This window comes from Panthera onca, chromosome X (assembly GCF_046562875.1).
Source record: "Panthera onca isolate mPanOnc1 chromosome X, mPanOnc1 haplotype 2, whole genome shotgun sequence".
NCBI classification, from domain to species: domain Eukaryota; kingdom Metazoa; phylum Chordata; class Mammalia; order Carnivora; family Felidae; genus Panthera; species Panthera onca.
Window position 1 is genome coordinate 2,310,403 of NC_138357.1, and position 23,333 is coordinate 2,333,735.

The 23,333-nt window shown below is 61.2% G+C and overlaps 1 protein-coding gene across 3 annotated transcripts in view; it reads right to left on the reverse strand.

Moving 5' to 3' along the window:
• ATP2B3 (ATPase plasma membrane Ca2+ transporting 3) overlaps positions 1-23,333 on the reverse strand; it is a 60,372-nt gene that overhangs the window by 13,641 nt on the left and 23,398 nt on the right. For all 3 annotated transcript variants that reach the window (XM_081793161.1, XM_081793160.1, XM_081793162.1), the window contains exons 4-20: positions 22,986-23,243; positions 22,535-22,660; positions 21,793-21,918; positions 18,783-18,824; positions 17,209-17,373; positions 16,630-16,844; positions 15,841-16,083; positions 15,271-15,512; positions 12,487-12,721; positions 10,167-10,346; positions 9,937-10,024; positions 9,180-9,286; positions 7,880-8,071; positions 6,233-6,446; positions 4,833-5,044; positions 3,673-3,780; positions 2,229-2,411 (exon numbers count right to left, since the gene is read on the reverse strand). In XM_081793161.1, coding sequence (XP_081649287.1) covers positions 2,229-2,411; positions 3,673-3,780; positions 4,833-5,044; positions 6,233-6,446; positions 7,880-8,071; positions 9,180-9,286; positions 9,937-10,024; positions 10,167-10,346; positions 12,487-12,721; positions 15,271-15,512; positions 15,841-16,083; positions 16,630-16,844; positions 17,209-17,373; positions 18,783-18,824; positions 21,793-21,918; positions 22,535-22,660; positions 22,986-23,243 — 2,936 coding nt within the window. The remainder of the gene's footprint in view (positions 1-2,228; positions 2,412-3,672; positions 3,781-4,832; positions 5,045-6,232; positions 6,447-7,879; positions 8,072-9,179; positions 9,287-9,936; positions 10,025-10,166; positions 10,347-12,486; positions 12,722-15,270; positions 15,513-15,840; positions 16,084-16,629; positions 16,845-17,208; positions 17,374-18,782; positions 18,825-21,792; positions 21,919-22,534; positions 22,661-22,985; positions 23,244-23,333) is intronic.

Below are 23,333 nucleotides of genomic sequence, written 5' to 3' on the forward strand. Positions count from 1 at the left end.
GGGCTCTGACTGAGGAGACCCGCTCGACCGGCCAGGAAGCGGTGGCAGGACTCAGAGCCCACAGGCGCATGGAAGGCACAGACACACACTGGTCGGGCACCACTGAGCGCCCCCCCCCCCCATGCCTCAGACTGGGCAGGGGCTGTCCCAGCTGCCAGAAGAATGGCCACCACCTCGGGCTCACGGGTGTCAGGCTCCAGGCTCCGCAGCGCACCCGGGGCCTAAGACATTCTTGCCTGGCCGCGCTGGCTTAGGGGCTTGGGGCGCAAGGGGGAATGAGCCACAGACCTGGACTCCTGCTTCTCCACTGGAGAAGCCCCTTGCATCCCTGGGGAGCTCCTTAAACCGGACTTATTTGGGGCCACCTCACCCAGCCCTACGATATCCCAAGCCCTGGGGGCAGCCCAGGAGTCTGCAGCTTTGGAAAGTTCCCTGGGGCATTCTGCTCCTCACTGATTCCAGTGCCCTGGGCACGCGAGGGCCTACGGGGGCGGGAGAGAGTGGCCGTCTCTGGGCTGCTGCCGGATGAGGGGGGCCCCGAGGGAACACAGCGGCAGCTGGGGAGCCCTGGGGCCCAGATCGTGGCCGGCATGGAGGCACAGCGGGTGCACATCTGGAAAAGCAGCAGGGGTTACAAGGGACACAGGGTGTGTGGGGTGATGCCAAGAGGCAGGGGCCTGAAGGCCATGGTCAGGACTCTGGACTTGACCCTTCAGACCAGAAGAGAGGCTACGCTGGCCACGGCGGGGCAGGGGGCAAGCTAGCTGAACGAAGGTGGGAGCAGCGGGCAGGAGGCTGAGAGCTTGTGGCTGGAGCTGAGGCTGGGGCCTGCGGAAGAAAGAAGTAGGGGGCCCTGAGGCTGAGCCCCGGGAGACTTCTGGGGACCGTATGGGAATAGCAGGCAAGCTGTGTGTATGGGGAGCCTCAGGCCGGGGGAAGGGTAGGCACCGGCTGCCGAGGGCGCTTTGGGTGAGGTGCGTGAAAGATTCCTTGGGATGAGCTTGTGGTGATGTGTGACAGGCTGGAGGCAGACACAGGGCAGAGGTGTGGTCTGAAGCCATTCCCCAGGCCCAGGGGCCCGCGGCAGGAGTGCGGGGCCGGGCAGGGCTACGTGTAGGGTAGTGGCCTTCCCGTTGGTGGGACCCCCAGGAGGAGAAGCAGGGGGGCTGGGGGTCCTGGACAGCACGTGGAGAAAGGTCAGAGGCGGGGCTCTGGGAAGCACGGGAAGGGCAGAGAGTGACAGGTGTCACTGGGGGCTAGGGAGGCAGCAGGGAGACTACTCCGGGCAGACACTGGTGACTAGGCCGGGAGGATGGGGGGCAGGGGTGGCTGGACTGGGGACGTGCTTTCGAGGGGGCGGACCTGAACGGATGGGCCATGCTCCTGCGCCAGCTGTGCGGGGAGACAGGAAGAGCGTGTGGGAGCTGAGGGGCTGAAAGGAGGTTGGCTCAGGGACCGTGGTCTTGGCCAAGCCCACCGTGGACATCTTGGCTCAAGGTGTGGCATTCAGAGGCTACAGCTGAGGGCTTGACGCGGGACGGAGGGACAGCCCGGTTCCGGGCCCTGTCGGTCGCACAGACCTTGGTGAGAACTGCGTCTGGGACCCTGCGGGCAGAGGCCAGGCTGCGATGCGATCACGAGTGTGAGGAAAGGATGCGGAGAGACGGAGTACAGAACATTCTGGCAAGAAGGCTAGCTGGGAAGGGTTGGGGCAAAGAGCAGGGGCTGCTCTGGCAGACGGGTCTCCTGAAGCCTTCGAAAGTGCCCGTGGCTGAGTGGTCATTGTGACTATGTGGCTTAGGGACAGAGATGAAGAGAAAGAAGCAAGTCCGGGGCCAGAATCAGCTTCCATAGGGCTCACGATATAACCCAGTGCACGGTGAGCTCACCAAAGGCTGTTTGTAACGGGCATCTGTCTCCTCCCAACAACGTCACCTCCCTGTCACCAGGCTGCTTCTGGCAAATGAGGCAAGGCCCAGCGGCCGTGCAGACAGCGGGTGGCCTGCGCCCCCTCCACCCCACCCCAAGAGACAGCCGCTGATCACAACGCACGTCTTTAGCTGACACCGGCACCCAGCACGGGGGAGAGCCGCCTGGGCTCTGACCGAAGCGTCAGAGGTGGGCCATGTCTGCAGCACCGCAGCCAGCACGCATATCCGGGGATGGCCCTTGCTCGCCACCCTCTCAAGGCGGGATAGCCAGAGAAGCCAAGCGGCACGGCGGCCTACCTGCGTCTGAATCCGATTGAGGCCCCGGAACCAGAGGATCTGGCCTCTGCGGAGCTCCCGTTCGGCATGGTCGATCTCTTCCTCCCCCTCGGCCAGTTCCTCATCGGTCATCTCATCCTTTCCCGGCCCGTGCCCTGCTTCCTTCAGGCACTTGAGCTGGCTGGTGGGGATGGTGGCGATGACCTGGGGGGCCAGAGGCGAGGGGTAGCAGGCGCAGGTGGCTGTCAGAGCACAGCTGGTCCTTTTGGGGTAGGAGCTCTGCTGGGTCTGGGGAGGGACCCACACCTCCCGCCTCCCTCTGACAGCTAGTGTGTATGCCCCTTGCACTCCAGCATCATGCACCACTGTTTCCTAAACACCCGTTCTCTGTGGGCAGACTGGGGGATGGGACATCCTTTTCTGGTCCCCGAGGCTGCGTGACCAGGAGCGGTCCCCGGGGCGCGGGAGCTGTTGGGGCCAAGGAGCGTTTTCCAGCGAGGGGAGGTCTGGCCTTGGCGCCGCCCCCCCCCCCCCCCCCCGCCCCGCTCCTGAGAGGGGACCGCTAGGCCCCTGGCACATCCTGCCTGACAAGGCGGTCTCAGTTTCCCCGAGGGCCCTGCCAGGCCGTCTACGCCGACAGTGTGATTCCTGGTGGGGCCCCGGCTTCACGTCTGAGGGGCAGAGACTGAGGATCTGAGGTCAGCCACGCGGGAGCCCTGGGCCCACAGGACCGACCCCCACTGAAGTCCCCGGTGCTTAGGGAAGCTTCCGTGGAAGCTCACTCCTGGTCTCTCTCGGACCCTGCCCTACATATGCTTGATCTCGGACTTCCAGCTTCCTGAGATATGACTAAGACGCAGGGCAGAGTGGGTCCTGCACCAATATTCTAGAACTGCAGAGCAATGCTTTCAGAAGCCTCTTGTGTGCCTGTGGCATGGGCTTCTTCTTCCTCACGTCATCATTGGGTGCCGGAAGCCTCCCTCTGTGCATGCCTTTAACCATCAAGGGCTACAGGTGTCTGACTTTCACGTTCTAGCATCTCAAAATATTTCTTCATTTTCCTTGACACTTTCTTTCTGCCCCTTGGAGGATTTAGCACGGTGTGGTCTAGCTTCACATCCGTGAGCGTTTTCCAAGCCGCCCAGTTTTAGGGGACGATTTTGGGCTTCTATCATGGAAAGGGGAGTGCTGGGTGATTTTTGCCGGGGCTTTGTGACATCCCAGACGTGGCCCTTTGCCCTCTCTCTGCTGACAACTGTTGCCTGCGGCCGTGTACCTGAGCCGTGGCCTGGCCCGGGCCTGAGCCCTGCTGTGCTGCCCACCCTGAGCACACCGAACGCTTTCCTAAGCACGGGCTCTGAGGTGCCGTGGCACCCCCCCCCCCCCCACCCCCGCCCGGCATTGTGTCCATCCCTGGAAACAAGGAAGGGTCGGGGCTGGGAAAGGTGACGAGGCAGACACTCACCTGTCCCCAGACCAGCTCCCCAACGCCAACGAACAGGCACCAGAGCCACTGCTCCGTGGACAGGGGGCAGCAGCTGAAGGGCTTTCCGCCGAACTGGACGATGACAATCTGCAGGGGTGGGATGGGAGGGAGGCAGGTCAGAGATGGGCCGTTGGGTCCCCCCGGCAGATGGGGCTCTGGCCGTGGCTCAGCAGATGAGCCACATCTCCCGCTTCTGTAAACTTGACGCTTTACCGTGTGCCCTGCACGCCCGTGCTGGACATGCCTCATCCCGGGTGCCCCAGTGACATGCCCAGCCAGCCTTGCCTGGGACTCCTGCTGCCTCACTGCCCCTTCCTAGGGAAGAACACTCCTCCTGGGGGTGAGCTGTTTAAATACAGACCAAGCAATCCCGAGCCCAGGCCACCACTGCCTCTGATACTGTGCTGTCCTTTCTGCCCTAATTCCCCAGGCCAGGGCACACACAAGCAGAGACGGCGCTACGCCCCCCCCCGAACCCCGAAATTATTCGTAGTCACGAGTCCTCGGCCTGATCGCCCCACCCCAGTTTCTCCCCCAGAAACCACAGTAAACGCTCCCCCTCTCCCTCTGTCCCCGACCGACCCAGGTGTTTCCCCAGGTGGACCCCTCATGGCGTGGCAGGCCCCCTCCTTTGATCCCTGTGAGGAGCAAACGATCCTGGCCTGTTGTCCTCACTATACGTCACGCTTTCTATGAATACACCCTACTTTTAAAGGCTCAGACTCCCGAAGAGTTGACTGACCAGCCTGTCCATAGCACGGTGGCAGGCAGAGGCCGATGGTCAGCACTGGGGACAGAAAGTATCCCAAGGGAACCTTCTAAAGTTATGATAGTCCCCTGGCAAGGAATCCAGCGCTGGAAATGGGAGTGGAAGACGCAGAGGGAACTATGAGGAGGCTCGTTCTGAGGAAGGCCCTGGAAGGCTCTCTGGAAGCCAGCAGGGGAGCGCAGAGGGCCTGGGGTCACAAGGCATGCCGGTGGGGCCTGGGACAGCAGGAGGGGCGGAACTGGTTCTGGTTCTGGTTCTGTAAACGGGGATGGGGAGGCCGGTAGTGGGCATGGTCCCCTGCTCCTCGTCTGGTGCCAGTATACGGTCGCCCCCGCCCCTCCCCCGCCCCCCCCCCCCCCCCCCCGCCTACCTGAATTGCAAAGGTGCCCAGGACGATGGTACAGAAGATGGGGTTGCTGAAGATGCCGTGGAAGACGTTTCGCTCGCCGTGAATCTTGCGGGCGTTGATCTCATTGAAAAGCTGCATCATGACGAAGGTGTTGAAGATGATGGTGTAGTGCTCTGATGGTGGAGAGTGCAGGGGTGCGTTCCTCCCACTGTCGATGTCGAAGAAGAGCTCCCCTGCACGTGAGGGGGCACGTGAGGGGGGCGGAGCCCTGGGTGGAGGCAGCTCCCGGCCAGTGTCGCCTGAGGAGCACCAGGGGGTCTGCGGCAGGGCCACAGGCAGCCCCACCCTGTGGTGACAGGGACCCGGAGGGAAAGTAACGGGTCTCTTCCCACAACACGCGCTCACCCCTGGAGCAGAGGTCTGGCGCAGAAACCCCGGAAGAAGACACCGTTTGCCTGCTGGGTTGAGTGGGGCTGGACACAGGGTGGGCCAGCCCTCCTCCGCCCTGTCCCTAAGACCGGGCGGCCAGGCGTAGACCCTCAGGCAGGCCACGAGAGAGAGGCTTCTGCTCCCGAGATATCAGAGAAAGGCCCCCCGAGAGGATCCCCAGTAGTGACATTGTGGTCCCCACACACCGTCCCTCCTGCCCCTCAGCAAATACTGTCCTGCAAACTGAGCTTCCGATCTGCTCCCGGGAACGCGCCTGCGCCCTCAAGGCCAGGGTTGGTGACATAACGGAGAGACGCCACAAGCAGACAAAGCAACAAACCCACCCCAAGGAAACTGCTGGACAGAGCCAGAGCCCAGCCGGCCCTGGATACCCAACCCACAGCCGCCTTCTCTCGTGCCCCCTTCTTCTGGCTTCCTGACAGTTACTCCTCTCTGCTCCTCCTCCTCTCCCTCCACCCCTCCTTCCTCCTCCTCCTCCTCCTCCTCCTCCTCCTCCTCCTCTTTCTCTTCCTTCCTCCTCCCTTTCCTTCCTCCTTTTCTCCCCCTTCGCCCTCCTTTCCTCTGCCCCTCAGGCCTCTTCTCTGTCTTCCACTCTCTGCCTCACCTCGACTGCTTCTCCCTCTCCTATCTCTCCTATCCCCTCCCTCTCCCTCCACCTGTCTTTCCTGGTCCCCCTCTTCCCACTGTCTGTGGCACAGTGCTCTGCTCGCCGTGCCCTGGAGAAATGGCCATAGGGTGAGTGGATGGATGGGGGTGATCTGGGTCTCAGTGAAGGACAGCAGTTTCTCAGATGCACAGGGGCCTATGACACCTGCACGGGGCACGCACACAGAGAGACAGCGGGGAGGTGAGCGTGCAGGGGCCCGTGCTGGAAATTTGGTTCATGGGTGCTCATCTGTCCCTTCCACTGGCAAACAGGGCCCGAACCTGTGTGGCCAGCGGCAGGGCAGTGTGACCCGGGGCCAACCTACCAACGAACAGCAGCGTAAAGATGATGGTGAGCTGGTAGACCGCGTGGCCCAGGATGTTCTTCATCATGGTGCGGGAGATCAGGGGCTTGTCCCGGCCGTATGGTTTCCGTAGCAGCAGTGACTCAGTGGGTGGCTCTGTCGCCAGGGCCAGAGAGGCAAATGTGTCCATGATCAAATTCACCCACAACATCTGCACAGCTTTGAGAGGAGAGTCCTGTCGAGAGGAGGCAGTCACCCTAACATGGGGCCAGAAGGCCCAGTGGCCCACCACTCCAGTGGGAAGAAACTCAGCCTGGGGGCAACGTCATAGGGATTCACGGTGAAACGCGGCAGATCTGACCTTCCCATCAAAATCTAACATCTCCATCCCTGTGGGAAGGTTAGCAGTGGGTTTTCACTGGGCTTTCGGATTTCCTGCTCTGAAAATGCTGCTAGCCTCCCTTCTCTCACCTGGTGGCAGTGACCTAGAAGGTGTGGTCCAAATTGTCAGCAGGAGATTGACAACCCGTGTGTTATCCCAGACCGTGAAAGTGCTCGACTGGTGGGTACTCTGACCTCCAGTCAGAACTGACAGATCCATAGAGACAGAAAGCAGATGGGTGGGTGTCAGGGGCTGGGGGCATGGTGAGGGGGCAATGACTGCTTAGTGGGCACACAGGTGACAAGAAGGTTGTAGAATGAGTTAGAGGTGGTGGTTGGACAACATTGTTAATGCGCCAAAGGCCACTGAATTGTGCACTTTCAAATGGTTACTGCGGTGCAGTTTATGTTATGTGGATTTTATCTCAATTAAAAAACCTTTCAAAGGGAGACAAGTTCTGGACACTCACTACTGGGGAGAACGAGACTATTGGAAGGGGGAAGAGGTTCCTGCGAAGGTTAAATATGGAGTTCCCATCTCAGCCCGCACTTCCAGTCCTAGATCCACACCTAAGAGAAATGAAGACGTAGGTCCACACACAGACTCGTACAGGTGTGCTCACAGCAGCATCAGTCACAATCACCAGAAGGTGGAAATGACCCCAATGCCCACTGACGGAGGAAGGGACAAACGAAATGTGCTCTCTCCACATGACAGAGCAATATTCTGCCATCAAAAGGAATGAAGTACCGATACTGGCTATAACATGGATGGACCCTGGAAACACTGTGCTGAATGAAAAGGTGCCAGACATGGAAGACCACATGTTATTTGATTCCCTTTATATGAAATGTCCAGAATAGGCAAGTCTTTAAGGACAGAGAGCAGATCCGTGGTTGCTGGGGAGTGGGGGAGGGGGTGGGGAGTGCCCGCTAATGGGCCCCGGGGTCTTCTCAGGGGCGATGAAAACGTTCAGAAACTAGACACAGGCAGTGGTCGTGCACGCTGTGCGTGTACTGATTGCCACTGAACCGTGTACTCTCAAATGGTGAAGTTTTTGGTATGTGACTTTTATCTCAAAAAAAAAAAAAAAAAAAATCTGTGGCAAAGAACCCCCTGGCTCTCGCAACTCCCGGGATGGGGTTTCCGGGGCCTGCTCTCTGCACTGGGGTCAGGGTGCAGGAAGCAGGCCGGGCCTGGGAAACCAGCTGCCTCCTGCAGGCCCTGTGCCTTGTGGAAGGGAGAGCCCAGGCCCCTCCCTGGGCACAGCGGTCCCCAGTGCCCACCTGAGTAATGCAGGCCCCCGTGAAGGCCACGATCACGGCCACCACGTTGACTGTCAGCTGGAACTGCAGGAACTTGGAGATGCTGTCGTAGACGTTCCGGCCCCACATGACCGCCTTGACGATGCTGGTGAAGTTGTCGTCGGTCAGGATGATGTCTGAGGCCTCCTTGGCCACATCAGTCCCCGCGATGCCCTGGGGGGCACACACACGGTGTCCACAGGCCCCTCTTCCCCAGCCCCCTTGACGACCCAGCCTACCCGGGCTTACGGTCTGGCTCCCCTTCCAAATGAGGCTCCCCACCAGCTGCAGACAGATCTGGTCTCATCCAGTGCGACTTTGTACTAGGAGTGAGCGGGTTGTCTCATGGCCTGGTAAGGGCCTTTGCTCATAAACAGAGAGGGTGTTGCTACCATGGCCACCACCACGGCCTCACGTACGAGGCCCAGCTGCCACCACGTGACCACCAAGTGGTCTTCTGTCCGGTCTTAGCATGCCAGAGCGGCCTGCTGTACAAGGAGGTCCACGACTCCCGGGCGGGGATGCCTTCCGCAGAGCAGGGACGTGTCCTGCCGGCCCGTGGGGGTGTTTGCTGCTCACAGCCCCTGATGCAGGGACAGCCGCACACCCTGTCTGCCACCCTGAGGTCGGGTCCCGCGCAGCTCGGCTTGGCTCTCACAGTGCCCAGGGGCTGTGGCTCGGTGCCCTTCTCTGTCCTGGGCTCTGGGACGGACTGGCCCGTGCCCCTGGTGCCTGCTCACAGTGGGCTACCCTGAATGTGGCAGAGCGAAGGGGGCTCCTTCGTGGCAGGTGGGGAAAGGGGCTCGCTCGCTTTGTGCCTTCAGTGACCAAGCGCAGCTCGCTGCAGAATGCCGGGGCTGGCCACCCGGGCGGCGGGGTCAGGGTTTTATAGAAACAACGAGCTCCATACAAGTAACCAGAGAGAAACACAGAGGAAAAGCTCATCTGGGGACTCCAGTGATCACCCCTGGGGCCGAGTTTCGCTTAGACTGCATTGGGGGTGGCTGAGGCGGGCACACAGGTGGCAGGCCCCACGTCCCCCACCCCTGAGGCCCACTGTCACCTCGGGCATCCCCACGCCAAATGCCTTTAAACAACTCACACCTGTATCCCCTGACCAGATGAGCCCTTGGAGGTCCCAGGGGCCAGGACGCGAGAGACAGACTTCAGCATTCTGCAACCTGCCTTAACACTAGCCCACACCTTTCTGCACGAAGCCAATGTCCTTGAGACACAAGGCCCCGCCTGATGTGGTGAGCCAGGCCGGCACTGGGCGGCTTACCATGGCAAAGCCCACATCTGCCTTTTTGAGGGCTGGCCCGTCGTTGGTGCCGTCCCCGGTCACGGCCACCACCTGCCGCTGCTCGCCGGTGCTGCTGTCGATGATCCCTGGAATGCAGATTGGGTCCTTGTCTGGGGGCTGTGGGGGCAGCTGGCTGACTCGGGAAACCCTTCGGGATCGCGACCGTGCCAACCACCCCCAATCCCCTGCCCTTTTGTCGCCTTCGGGGTCAAGTCCTTGTGCCTCGACCGGCAGCCCTGCTCCCCTCCTCCTGCCCTGGCCCATCCCCCAGTGAGATGACACAGGGTGGTGTGACTGGGTGGGAAGCAGGTGGTAAAGTTGTCATCGGTCAACTATGAAGTGTCATCAGTCAAGCACTATGTGACTTGGAGAAATGTCTCCCCCTCCTGGGCCTTAGTTTCCCCATCTGTTACAATGAGAGGCCATTCTCTAGTGGTGTCTTCCATTCATGCTGCTAGCCAGGGAAGCAGAGTGAGCTCTGGCATGTCAGCCCTTCGAGGGCGTCTCCATCATTATCCCCATTTTCCTGAGGAGGAAACTGAAGTTTAGGGAGGGCCATGTCCAGCGGCAACACGTGTGCAGCCCGGGACCCCGCTTCCTAGGCAGGCCCTGGAGCTTGGCTTTGGGAGCCCTGGGGCAAGAGCACACGTGCGGACGATGGCCACACCCAGCCAGCATCATGGCACCTCAGGAAGGGGCACGGCAGGGGGCAGCAGGGGTGAGCGAGCTCCCTTACCTTTGACCAGAGTGTGCTTGTCGGTGGGAGACGATCGGGCGAGGACCCTCAGCTTGGGCCACACCTTGTCCAGACGCTCCTGTTCTATCTGGGAGGGGGAAGCACACAGACGCTGCAGAGCCTGGAGCGGGGGAGGGGGTACCGAGCAGAGGCGGGGGGGGGGTGGGGGGGTGGGAAGAAACAACCAGAGCCCCGGACTGAGGTGGGAGGGCAGCAGAGCCAGGAACTACCTCGCCTTTCTCGTTGCGGATCCGCCGGTTGAACTCCTTCCCCTCCAGGCACAAGAAGTCCTCCCCGGGCTGGATGATGCCACACTTGGCCGCGATGGCCCGGGCCGTGTTGATGTTGTCCCCGGTCACCATGCGGACTGTGATGCCGGCACGCTGGCATTTGCGGATAGCTTCAGGAACCTGGAAGAGACAAAAGGCATGGGTGCGGCCACCGAGGCGAGACACATCCGCATCTGGGCTGAGCCCTGCCCTCCATCCGGCTCCACGGCACCTCTCCTTCGTTCCCTCAGCATGACCCCCACCCCCACCCCCTGACCCCAGGTGCCTCCTTCATTGCGCTGGGCCCCGGGACCGGCGACGACTCGGACCCAGGCCCCGACACAAGTAAAGCTGGGAGAAGCCACTGGAAGCTTTTATGCTGTCGAGGGGCACCATTGGAGTCTTGTCTGGAAAGGTGACCATAGAAATCACCAGCTCCGTCAATCTCATTTTCCTCTGCAAACTGGAGGTCCAGAGCGGCCGAGCCAGGATCGGCCCTGGTTACCAGGCTGGCTGGCAGGGTGGCTGTATCACTTAGCTCTGGAAGAATGACAAAGAGACCTCTGTCCCCAGCTACCCTGCCAGATGGCAAGGCCAAGGGCAGGCCTGTTGCTTTGGGGCCCCGACTCAGGGCAGGCTTCTGGCCATCAGCTGGCTCGTGGCCAAGCTCTGGACACTTCTCACTTGTCCCACCCCCCCGCCCCTGCCGCCCACCGTTTTGCAACATAGAACCAGAGGCATTCACAGCTATAGGTTCTACACGATAAGGTATTTTCACTACTTGGAACCAGTAGACACGTGGCTGAGGTAGAGGGGTGGGGGCAGACCAGTTATCGTGGAGTAGAAATGGTTGTGGCCAGGGTCCTGGGAGTCCAGGGACACTGCCCTCCTGGGTCTGTGAGATGTTCTGGCACCTGCCAGCCTAGGAGCAGCACTGAACACCAGCCGGGCGCCTTCGGCCTGGCAGGGGTGGGGGTGGGGTGGTGAACAGCTCCATTCAGAAGGGGGAGGCCATCAGGTCTATGCGAGCACAACGCAGCTTCGTGATTCGGCTCTGCCGTTTGGACACAGGCCAATCATCCATGCCTCAGTTTCTCCCTGGCCTGACGAAGGGCAAGGCCCTGCGTCTCCGGGGGTGGCCCTGTCGCCCACAGCAGCATGTTCTCTCCCTGCTCTCCCAGGCTGCTGCTCCCCGTCCCCTCTGCTGCCATCCGCTTCCTCCCAGGCCAGCTTCCAGGTGTCCCCTTTCTGCACAGAGAGGCCCCGGTGTCCTCAGAATGCGGGGATACACTGCTGCCGAGGGCCTGCGGTCGCTGTGTACACGTAGCGAGCATTGACTGTGGAACTGGCCGGTCTTAGGCGCCTGCTCCGGTATGTCAGTGAATACCTGTCTCCTGAAGAAAGGCCCAGAAGCCTGTCCTCCCTCGTCTCAGCAACGCGCGTGTTTTCAGGCTAATCAGCAGGATCGGGGTGGCCCTGCTTCTGACATGAGGTGGGTGCCACTGGAGAGGCCCTGGGAGGTGAGAGAGGGTCCCTCCCTGCCTCTGGCAACCCGCACCCCTGTGGCTTGCGCTCTTCCCTTGGGGCCTGCTCGCTCTCCCTGTCTCAAGGCTCCTCCATCTTTATGGACCGGCAACCCTCCCCTTTGCTTCTTCGCTCTACAGCCTGTTCGGCTTCTGCCCAGTTTCTCTGTTCCCTCTTCACAAAAGCTCTTGGTAAAGCCGTCTACACACGCTGGCTCCTTGCCTGGCCCTTTCCTTCAAGTCTCTTTGCAGGCTCCTCCCACCTCCGTCCCAGCTGTCCACTCACCCTGCGACATCGCTCATACAAACATGCTTCTGGAATCTGTCTCCGGCCAGGACCTTCTGCTCTGAGTGCTCCACTCCTGCAGCTACCTGCCCACTTGACATCTCTGCAGGGATGTCCCGAACATCACTTGGCCCCAACCAAACCCGTGACCGGGGACAGCCCCCTGCCCCCCAAACCTGCGTCCCGTCGGACTCCCGCTCCAGTGCCCCAGTGCCGCCTCCGAACCAGAGCCCCGGGAGGGGTGCCTGACTCTCCCTCTCCCTGGCCGCTCCCTCCAGCCCATCAGTCCTGCCGGGGAGGTCTGACCTGGAGGACCCCGGGGCCCTGCCCTTGCCCACCTTTCCTAACCTTTCTGGGCTCCAGCAGGAAGTAGTGTGAGAGCGGCGAAGGCACCAGAAGGGGGCCATGCCGTGGAGGCCGTACGGGAACCAGGGCTGCCCCTCCACCCATCCAACGACCAGAGGGTGGCTACCTCGGGCCGCACGGGGTCCTCGATGCCCACGACGGCTATGCAGGTGAGGTCGCCCACGACCTCGTTCTCATTGTCCCAGTCGGGCTCCTGAGCTGCGGGAAAGTCCCGGTAGGCAATACATATGGTGCGGAGGCCATCGCAAGCCATGGGCTCAATGATCTTCTTCACCATGTCGTCCCGGTCCCGAGGGCGGAAGCCGCGCGGCTCCCCGTTGCTGTTTAAGATGTTGGTGCACCTGGGGCGGGGACAGAACAACAGCGTTGGTGCCAGTGAAGCGAGGGGAGCCGGAGCAACGGAGAGTCTCGGCAGGCGTCGGTGTGGGCCCCGCATTCAGCGCGGCCGACAGGCTTGTACAAGGAGGGAGGCGTTCTGCCTCCTGGGGCCTAACGGTGTACCCTCCCCGACCACTCACATCCTTCCCAGAACCTCACGATGCGGCCTTATTTGGAAATAGGGCTGTTGCAAAGTCACGGCGAGGTCATACTGGTTTAGAGCGGGCCCTTAATCCAATGACTGGTGTCCTTATCAAAAGAGAAGAGAACACATGGAGACACAGACGCACACAAGGACAAGGCACCGTGAAGACAGAGGTGATACGTGTACAAGCCAAGGAGCCCCAAAGACTGCTGGCCATGGCCACAAGCTGGAAGAGACGAGGAAGGACCCTCCTCTGGAAGCTTCGAAGGGAGCGTGGCCCTGCCCGCACCTTGATTTCGGACTTCTGGTGTCCAGAACTGTGAGAAAACAGATTTCTGTGTTTTTAAGCCATCAGATGTATGGTCCTCCGTTCTGGAAGCCCCAGGAGCTGGAAACTCATAGGCTGGTGTAGGCGAGGAGACCCTAGAGTGCAGGGCTCACCCCAGCTCTTCGTGGACTCTCTGGGGTACATTGCTCTGGCAATGCCATGGAGTGTGGCCGTGACAAAGAAGCAGGATTGAGGTGCGGAAGAAGAAGGAGCAAAGGAACCGAGGTCCCCAGAGGCAGGCATGGCGGAGGGGCGAATGGGAGCCCTGGACAGACTGGTGAAGGAGGAAAGGAGGAGCTGGCAGGGACTCTCGCCCTTTTGTGGAGTCACTCACGTAACTCTCGCAACACTCCCAGGAGGTATTTCTGTTGTCTCCACGTAGGGGAAACTGAGGCTGTGCCGGGGAGTGAGTCGATGTCCACACGGCCAGCAAAGAGGAGAGCCAGGAGTGGGGCCCAGCGCCCAACTACAGGAATGGGGCTTCTAGCCACGGTACCTGCCAGAGGCTGAGGAAGCACAGAAAGAGAGCTGGGGCCTCCAAACCCGGCCGCCACACCTCCTGGGATGCGGTAGGACAGCTTCAGGGGGGAGGTGGCCTTTGCACCCGGGTAGTATGTGCCTGGGCAGAGACTCGGGGGAGAACATTTCTGTCTTAGAAGGTGGCCTTGGAATAAGTGAGGAGCCAGGTGGGCAGGGCAGAGCAGCGGGGGGGTTTGGGGGGGCACTTGGAGGCGGAGCTCCATGCTCCCCGCCCCACTCAGTTTTTATAACAGCTTTATTGAGATATCATTCACACACCACACGACTTATCCATTTAAAATGTCCAATCCAGGGGCGCCTGGGTGGCTCAGTCGGTTGAGCGTCTGACTTCGGCTCAGGTCATGATCTCACAGTTCGTGAGTTGGAGCCCTGCGTCGGTTCTCTGCTGTCAGCACGGAGCCTGCTTGAGACCCTCGATCCCCCTCTCTTTCTGTCCCCCGCCCCATGCATGCGTGCTCTCTCTCTCAAAATAAATATTTAAAAAATATTAAAAAAATAAAATGTATAATTCAGTGGCTTTTAGTCTAGTCGCAGTGTTGTGCCACCATCACCACAGTGCACTTTAGAACATTTCCATCACCTCTAAAAAAAACCCTACACGAGGGACACAAGAAGTAAAGAGACAAACAGGCTTTCATCAGTGAAAAACACATGCGCCTCCAAGAATGAATGAAGACAGTGAAAAGGCATTTGCCAATCAGGTATGTGCTAAAGATCTCTTACAGGACAACGACAAGACCACGAATAACTCAAATCAAAGACGAGCAAAGGACTTGAGTGGCTGTTTCTCCCAAGAAGGCACACAAATGGCCTGAAATTTGGCCATTTCGGGGCTGACATCCCTAGTCATCAGGGAAATGCAAACCAAGCCCCTGTGCGGTCCCAGCTCACGTGCACTAGGATGGCGATAAGAAGAGCGATAAGGAGAAGCTGGGGGGATAGAAAATGGTGCCCCTGCGCGAGACAGTTGGGCGGTTCCTCAAAAAGTTAACCTGCGTTACGGCAGGACCCAGCCTTCCGCTCCCAGGTATGTCCGAGAGAACTGAGAGTACGAACCCCAACGAACAGCTGTACGCCCCTGTTCACGGCAGCAAGGCTCACAGCAGCCCAAGGGCGGGGGACTGGCCGAAGGCCGAATGGATGAACCCTGACAGCGTTCTGCTCGGTAGAGGCAGCCTGACACATGGGCCATATATCGTACGATCCCGTTTATGTCAAATGTCTCTGATCGGCAAATCCATACAGAAAGGAGATGAGTGGCCGTCAGGGGCTGGTTGGGGGTGCGGTGGGAGGGACTGTTGAATGGGGACAGGGTTGCCTTTGGGGGGCTGGTGACGAGAACGTTTTGTAATGCGCCACACCGGGACTATACTTGCTGTGTGTTTTCACGCGATTACAATGGCCACTTTTACACTACGTCTATTTTACCACAACAGTAAACTCAGAAGCCTTGCACTCTGCAGCGCCCAGCCCTAGGCTGCCTCCCGTCGCCCGCTCACTTTTTCAGCAGGATCTCCGAGGCGCCCTTGCTGAAGAGGCGGAAGCCGCCGTCAGGCATGCGGATGACTGTGCTCATGGACTTGCGGACCGAGTTGAAGGTGTACACTTTGTAAAGCTTATCTTCCGGAATCTGCTCCCGCACAGGCTGGAAGTCCCGCTTCAGGTCCAGGACAAAGCCCAGCAGAGCACACTCCGTCTTGTTGCCCACTTGGCGTGGGAGAGCGCCTTCCTTCTCTGGAGGCTACGAGGCAAGGAGAACCAGCGTGGCACTGGGGGCTCAAGTCTCCCCTCCTTGCTGTCCCCAGGACCCCGGCCTGGCTGTGGCCACCATGTCTTTAGGGTGTGGTGGCAGGGAGCCGAGGAGGGCCTCCATGCGGACTCCAATGTGGGCAGGCTTCCCACCACTCACTGGGCTCAGAGGGGGTTTCCAGAACCTGCGGGTCCCGCCCAGAAGCCAGGGCAGGAGTCCAGAGGGGCCCTGGTGACCCCTGATGCCGCAGCCTCCGGCCCGGCGCCCTGCCCTCATCCCACCCCGACCCGGCCCAGCCTGCCGCCCGCTCCCTGCTCACTAGTATTTTGGTGGTGTAGGCACTGTTGATGGAGATGGCGTGGACCAGGAGGTCGAGGATCTTGGGGGTCAGGGTGCTGGGGGCCGGAACCTCTTTGTAGTGGGTGTCCCCGAGGTAGGACTGGACCACGGTCATACGGTTGGTGGTGAGCGTGCCCGTCTTGTCTGAGCAGATGGCTGTGGCATTGCCCATGGTCTCGCAGGCATCCAGGTGGCGGACCAGGTTGTTGTCCCTCATCATTTTCTGTAAAGGGCATAGATGAGGGCTTAGGTAGCCAGCTGTCCTTGGAAAGGTTGGCCCATGGGGTCAGGGAGCAAGAGGTCATCAGCCGGTCATGTGTCAGCTGGCACATACCCTCGCGGCCGGGTACGGCTTGGAGTGACGGCAGAGCGGGAGGACTCTCGTGAGACAGGCCAAGCGGTCGACTCGCGGCGCTCCCTCTTCCCAGGGCTCCCCGGGGCCTCCCCCCTGCCCATGGCCCCCGCTCAGGTCATTGGCTGTCTCTGTGCTCCCCCCGCCCAACGCCATCTCCCCCCCACTGTCTCCCGGTGTTCTAGGCCCTCTCCGGATCACCCTTTGCGCCCGCACCCGCTTCTGCAAGGGACAGCAGTGTCCTCAGACCTGCAGATGCCAGGTCTATCCCCCCGCCTGACTGCCGTCCAGCTCATCCCAGCCGCCCCACTCTCCCCCCAACCGATCCCAACTTGCTTAATGGCTTGGAACGCCAGTTTCTGGGTCTGTATCCTAGTATGAAGGCATTCTCACGCGTACTGTGTTTATAATTATTACCTTGACAGAGTAGGCTAAGGAGATGGTGACGGCAAGAGGCAGGCCCTCCGGGACGGCCACAACCAGTACAGTGACACCGATGATGAAGAACTTCACAAAGTACTGCACGTAGACGGGCGTGCACTCTGCCAGCCACACCCGGCCGTCCACGACGAAGGTCTCAATCACAAAGTAGAGGACCAGGATGATGACGGTGATGGCAGACATCACCAGCCCTGCCCAGCCACGGAAGCCACAGAGGGTGGGTGCGGGAAGGGGAGCCGGCCGGGGCGAGGGAGGGAGAGAGCAAGAGCGAAGGAGTGGTAAGGGAGGCTGCAGACTGCGCCACGGCCAGCCAGGTCGGGGGAGGCACTCGGTCCCCAGCCTTGCGGACGGACGCTTGGAAGCCACGGTTTCCAAATGGGGGCCGGACCGGCCCCTGCCGGCCGCTGCCGGCCCCTGGCGGGGTCCCCTTGCTGCCTGGCCCGCGCCCCCTGGAACATCCCTTTCCCACTTGCCCTCCACAGCCCGGCCTCAGGCCCGGGAGCCTGGTGTCGTCGCCCATTGGTGGCCCCTGGACCACGCGTTCGCTGGCCCTACCTGCTTTCCCGATCTGCACGGCCAGTTTGGTGAGCTTGCCCTGCAGGACCGACTTCTCCTTCTTGGGCACGCTGGCTTTCTTCTTCTCCCGTTCCTCAGTCTCCCCACCCTCCGCACTCTTCAGCGGCTGCATTTCCATGGCAACTGCCCCGTCCTGCTTCTTGGCTGCGCACAGAGGAACCCCACAGCCAAACTTAGGGCCCAGGCGGCAGCTACAAGGGGCTTTCACAGGGAAAGACGTGCCACACCATACAAGAGGAAACGGGGCTCAAGGGGTTTCTCTGCTTTCTGAGTGTGACCTAGCCCAGGGGCTGTCTCCTCTCCCTCCCGTCTCCCTGGCAGCTCAGGCCCTCCCGAGATGGGTGGGAGGCTCCAGTGCTGTCGTGGTCAGTGCAGAGACCGTTGTCTCGGGCTTCTCGGGGGAAAGGAGGACAGACACAAGCACGAGCAACTTTGGGCACACAGACAGGATGGCCAGCCCCATAATGCCCCAAATCTCAATACCTGACAGCAGAGGTCTGGGGCCCAGGGAACGTTCCAAAACCTTGAACTGAGTCAGTGGCCCACTGGTGTCCAAGCACCCCCCCCCCCCCACCCAGGAGGCCTAGGAGCCCCTGCGTTCTTCTCCCCTGCTCCCTGCTTAGGCTGTCTATTCTCCCGTCAGCCTCTCGAGTAGGCGCGTTGACTTCCATCAGAGCCCCGGCTCGCTGTGTGCCCCTCCTCAGCCCGCTCCCTGGCTGTAGGTGGCTCCTGCCAGAACGGGCCACCATGGGTGAGCCTCACACCTCTCTCTCCTCTAGCTGCCTCTTCGCCTTCTGTCTGGGACAGGTGGCGTCCTCGTGGCTCCCTCACTGGGTCCTGCTCTCTTCACACTGCCCCTGACCCACAAGGCTTCTTGTCCCCAGGGGCCTCAGGCCAGAGCCCACGGCCTCAGTGATACTCAATGCCCCACCCAGCTGGGTCACTCTAGCCTTGCGCCCCACTGACTGGCACTCCCTGCCCCAGCCCGGGACCCTAGCCATCAGGCTGTCCCCCTGACCCAGATCCCTCCCAACCTCAGCTATCCTCTGAACTCCAGTTTGCTTGTCTGACCCTGTCTTGGTCCCTGGGCCCCTGGGCCCCACAATGCACTTGAGTCTTGCCCCTGGGTCCGTTTCTCTGCGTTCTGACCTTCCTGAGGGCAAGGATCATGCTTTACACCTTTGGATTCCCTCCAAAGCCCCTCACCGCTGACAACCCTCATCCCAGCCACACGGCATCAGCACCTACCAGGCATTCGGGCCGAGAGGAGAGTGGGTGTTGGACCGGCACCCGGTCACCCTGCCTCAAAAGCCCAGAAGAAAGGCAGCTGGACCGGGAAACCCACAGGCCTGGTGTGGTCTTGGGTGAGTCACCCTCTCTGAGCCTCAGTTTCCTCACGGGTGATCTTTGCATACTTCTGGCAGGGTCTGCACAGGGGCCCCCCACCCCACTCACCTGGTCTCTGGGTGCTGCTCCAGCAACTGATGCGGGCGGCCCCCCACCCTGTGCCGCACCCCTCCGCCACCCCACCCTGAGCACGGGGCGCGCATTACCTTTGGTCTGGCTACTCTCCATCGCCCCATCCTGCTGCTTGCCTACAACGGAAGAGGAATGACAGACACAAAGGCTTCAGAACATCCACGTGGCCCTGGCACATGCACACGCACACGCACACGCACACAGGACAGCGGGACACAGACAGCGAGGCCAGAGAGCGCGGTGCAAAGGGGCGGGGAGGAGGGCCCTGTGCTCCCCGGGCCTGCTCTGATGCCCTCTCTCCACCTCTCGGCCCACGAGAGCCACACTCTTGGCTTCCCAGATGAAGGCCCGCCCTCCAGTGAACTCCCTGAGCCAGTCCTGGACGGCCCCTGGGTCATGTGTGCCCAGCAGTGGGGGAGGTCTCTGAAAAGGCTACCGCCACGGGGAGTGAGAGCCGCCAGGTGTCTGGTCCCAGGTCTGCCACGTTGAGCAGGGCCCCCCCCAGTCGGGATATGTACCCCCCCCTCCACAGGAGTGGCATGAACTGTCTACCTAGGTGGTCCCTGACCCCTAGTGGCCTAGCGGTCAGCTTTCTGTGCAGCGCAGCCAGCAGTCAGCTCCGCAGAGTGTTTGGAGGGACAGAGAAGGGAGACTCTAGAAACCTGCTGGCCTTGAATGCCCACATGGGTGCCAGGCACCTGGCACTGGAGGGAGCAATGGTACACGGAATGGGCTGGGCCCCAGCTGGACCTGTGTGTCGGCGGCGGGGACGGGGGACGCATTCGTGAATGTGGTCTGCAACCACAAAGCCCGCAGCTGGGTGTTGGGGACCAGGGCAGTGACTGGCTTCCAAGACCAAGGTAAACGGTGCTGGCAGTGAGGCCAGCACTGTGCTCCGGGTCGGGCTCTGTATCAGCCCCTCTGGCCTCATCTTCCCCAGGGCATTGCGGTGGGGCATCGGTTCAAAGAGCTCTCTTAGGGACCACACAAGTGCTAGCCCGGGATCTGGAAATGACTGACGTGTGACAGGAGGGGTTTGTGTGCTGACCAATACCCAATAACTCATGTCACTGGGGATCCAGGAGCGCAGACAGGGTGCCAGGTGGCTTCTAGGCAGTGGGGTCTAGTCTGGGGGTCCCAGGGAGGAGAGAGAGGCCCCCTCCCGGCTGGGGTGGTATGTAGGTTGTCCCTCTGTCAGAGTGGGGAGGTTCAGAGGTGAAGGAGACTCCTGGGGGGAGAGGAGACACCTGTAGACACACGGTGACAATGCAGAAGGGCCCAGAGAGGCCTCTGGAGGAGGGAGGGACGTGCAGGATCAGCACTACAGGAAGAGGAAGACAGAAGCCCAGGGAGGGGAGGAAGGGAAGGAGAGCACCTCAAGTAGGAGGGTGACTAGGAGTCAAGGCCAAAAGGCAAGAAACAGGTTGAAGGGCAGCAGGTGGCCTGGGAGCATCGGGCTGAGAGACGGGGTTGAGAGGCAGCAGGAGTGGGGATGGGGGCCAGGGTGGGGCGCTGGCTTGGCCACCGCAGCAGCAGCCGGGCCTTGGGCTCACACCTTGGTGGGGAGTTGTGGGTGCTGCTGCCCCTGCCTGGAGCCTGGCCAGCTCTGCTCCCCTCCAGCCCACCCCCCTCAGGGTTCCCCTCTTCCAGGGAGCCGGCTGGTGGAGGTGCCCCCTCTGAGCCCTCAGTAGCTCAGCCTAGGGCAGCTGAAGTAGAGGGAGGGGCAGACGAGCCAGAGCTGGGGAGGGGCCTGGGGGGACTGGTGGGGTTTTGTCAAGGTTGAGGAGGAGGGGCCCAAAACCAAGTCCTGCAGACCACCAACATCTCAGGGACGGGGCTGCAGGGGAGGAGAAGGCTTCCCTGGAGAGGGGGATGGGTACCCCAGCCCAGCCTGGAGGAGGCCCAGGGCCCACCCACCCGCCTGCTTGCCTGCCTGCGGCCCCTCGGCTGTTCACGGTGGAGAGAAACTGCGCTGAGCCCCGCAGGGAGAGGATGCTTGGTGTGGCAAATGTGGATGAGGGTCTGCTAGTGCTGGCTGGCTGCTGGGAGACGGGGCCCACGGCAGCTTCTAAGGCCACAGCAGGTCACCCACCTCCTCTCTCACTGTCTCCAGGAGCAGGGCAGCCTAGGGCTGGAGACACTGGCACATCCTTCCTTATGCTGGCCTGTCCCCTCGCCGCTTGTTTGCCCGGTCTAGGTGCCCTGACTGACTGATGTAGGGCCGGTGACCGGCACCCCTCTGTCTCACTTCCCCCCGGGGACCCTGGCTGCGGGCTTTCAGCACACGCTCTCTCCACATGTGTGCAGCTTCTTTGTACTCCGAGTGGACCCAAGCGAATGTTCTCGAAGGCACACATCTAGGAAACTCTGCTCCCCGCCTGGTTCGGGGGAGACCCAGGTTAGATCAAGGTGAGTCGTGACCTGGTGCGGGCCTGAAACAAAGAACCGAACGGGGTCCTGCCTGGTGGGATTGGGACTCTGGGCGTGGGGTGGTGCTGAGGACTGCTCCATAGTTTTGTTCTGAGGGCTGGAGGAGACAGAGGCCACGCCTGGGGCTCGGGGCAGTGGCGAAAGGAGGCAGCGGGACTGCCGTGTGCCAGGGAGCTGGACTCTCACAAGACAGTTGTCCCTTGACACTGTTTTCCCCTGGGCCCCCACCCCATCCCAGCTTCCTCTGGCCTCAGACAGCCTCTGGGGAGTCCAGTCCATTTCGATTGGGAGCCCTCTACCTCTGGCTGTATGACTCACACCTCCCTGGCTGCCATGTTGGTGGGGCCCTCGGCACCTCACCGCGGGGCGTCAGCACACCCAAGAGCGGGCACAGGGTCCCCGGGGGCACTCTCCCAAGCCAAGGCGGCTGGCCTCTGTCCCTCCAACCCCATTCCTCCCCAGGCAGGGCACTCCCCCCACCCTGGCACACACTTCCCAAAGCCTTTGGGCAAAGACGCCAGAAGCAGGTCCTCCAAAGGAATCGGAAGAGAAGGTACGGCCTCCCACCGCTCAAGGCTGGCTCTCGCTGCAGCTGGAGCTGGAGTGGGGGATTAGGCCAGTGGTGCTGGGACCTGGAGGTCACTCTTTCCTTACCTTTCTTATCCTTCTTCTCCTCTTCCTCCCCACCAGCTCCAAGCAAGGTAAAGATGATTCCTGTCTGGGAGTTGACACCAACAGCAGTCACCACCATTCTTCCAGAACCTTCCATGACATGGGTACCTGGGAACACAGGGGGGGCCGAGATAGATTTGCATTGCTTGAGGGAGGCGTGGCTGAACACCTACAAGTTCTCCCCCAGGAATCCCAGAAGCACGAACTCGGTGTTTGGAGGCCCCTGGAGGCTATGTTGACCCTAATCCTAGAACGAAGCCTCATTCCTGGCTTGGAGGGGACCCGGAGGCGCACACATGAGCAGCTGCTTGCCCAGAAACACAAGGTGAGGTCTTCACAGGGTCCACCTGGGGCCTCCAGTCTCTCTGTCCTGTCTCACACTGCATTTGCCACCAGGATAAATGCTGGGCTAGGCCAAAACGTTCTAGGAGCTTTCCTCAGGATATTAGGGGACTTTTGAGGCGCGGAGCACCCATTTCCTTCCCCAGTGGCTAGAGCGACCACCATCAGGCCTCCCACGGACCACTCTGGCCTCTTGGGGGCAAAAACTTCAGACTCCCCAGCCAGAAGGGCGACTCGGGAGGCCTGCGATTGAGGGGGTGGCTGGACCAGATGGCTTCCAAGGCTCTTTGGTGCCGAACTGGTCCAGAGGGCAGTGCCAGCCTGCATCTTGCCCCCGCTACCCCCTCCCCCCAACAGCTTGGCCAGTGCCCCGAGGCCTCACCTGAGAGCAGCATGGGGTCTTTGTCAGCTGATTTGCGCACGTGGTCCGACTCGCCTGTCAGGGAGCTCTCATCGATCTTGAGGTCATTGCCTTGGATGAGCACGCCATCAGCAGGGAGCAGGTCTCCTAAGGCCGGCCGGGCAGCCGGAACCACACGCTGTGGGTCCGGGTAGCCTTGCGCCCTGCTGCCTCCCGCCTGCCCCAGGAGAGGTCTCGAACCTAGGGGGTGGGGCCCTCTCCCTTCAGCTTCAGGCTCCTCCTTTCCGGAGAGGATCTGCACCTCCGGCCCTGTCATCTGGCCCTCAAATCCCGCCCCCTACGGCCTGCTTCCTGGGGCTCTGTCTCCAGCTTGAGCCCCCTCACCGCCCACTGCTGCCCCTGCCCCGCCTTGTCCCGCAGGTGGAGGCCCACGTACTGGGGGGTGGGGAAGGCCCTTGCCAGATGCACTCACCATACTTGACCTGTGCGATGTCGCCCACCACCAGTGCGGCCACCGGAACCTGCAGCAGCTGGCCGTCCCGGATGACGGAGAACCTCTGTTCCTGTTCGATGCGGCTCTGCAGGCCCCGGAACTGCCTCTCCTTGCTCCAGTCATTGAAGGCCGTGACCAGCACCACGCAGGTGACCGACAACAGGATGGCGGCTCCCTCGATCCAGCCTGCCTCGGCCTCCCCTTCGTCTTCTGCCCCAGCTGACACGTTCCCGCATGCTGCACCCGAGGACAGCAGGGAAGGGTGGGGTGGCAGGAAAGTCACGCTGAGGCCCCTCGGCTCAGGTCCCATTCCTTCCCTCCTGCCGG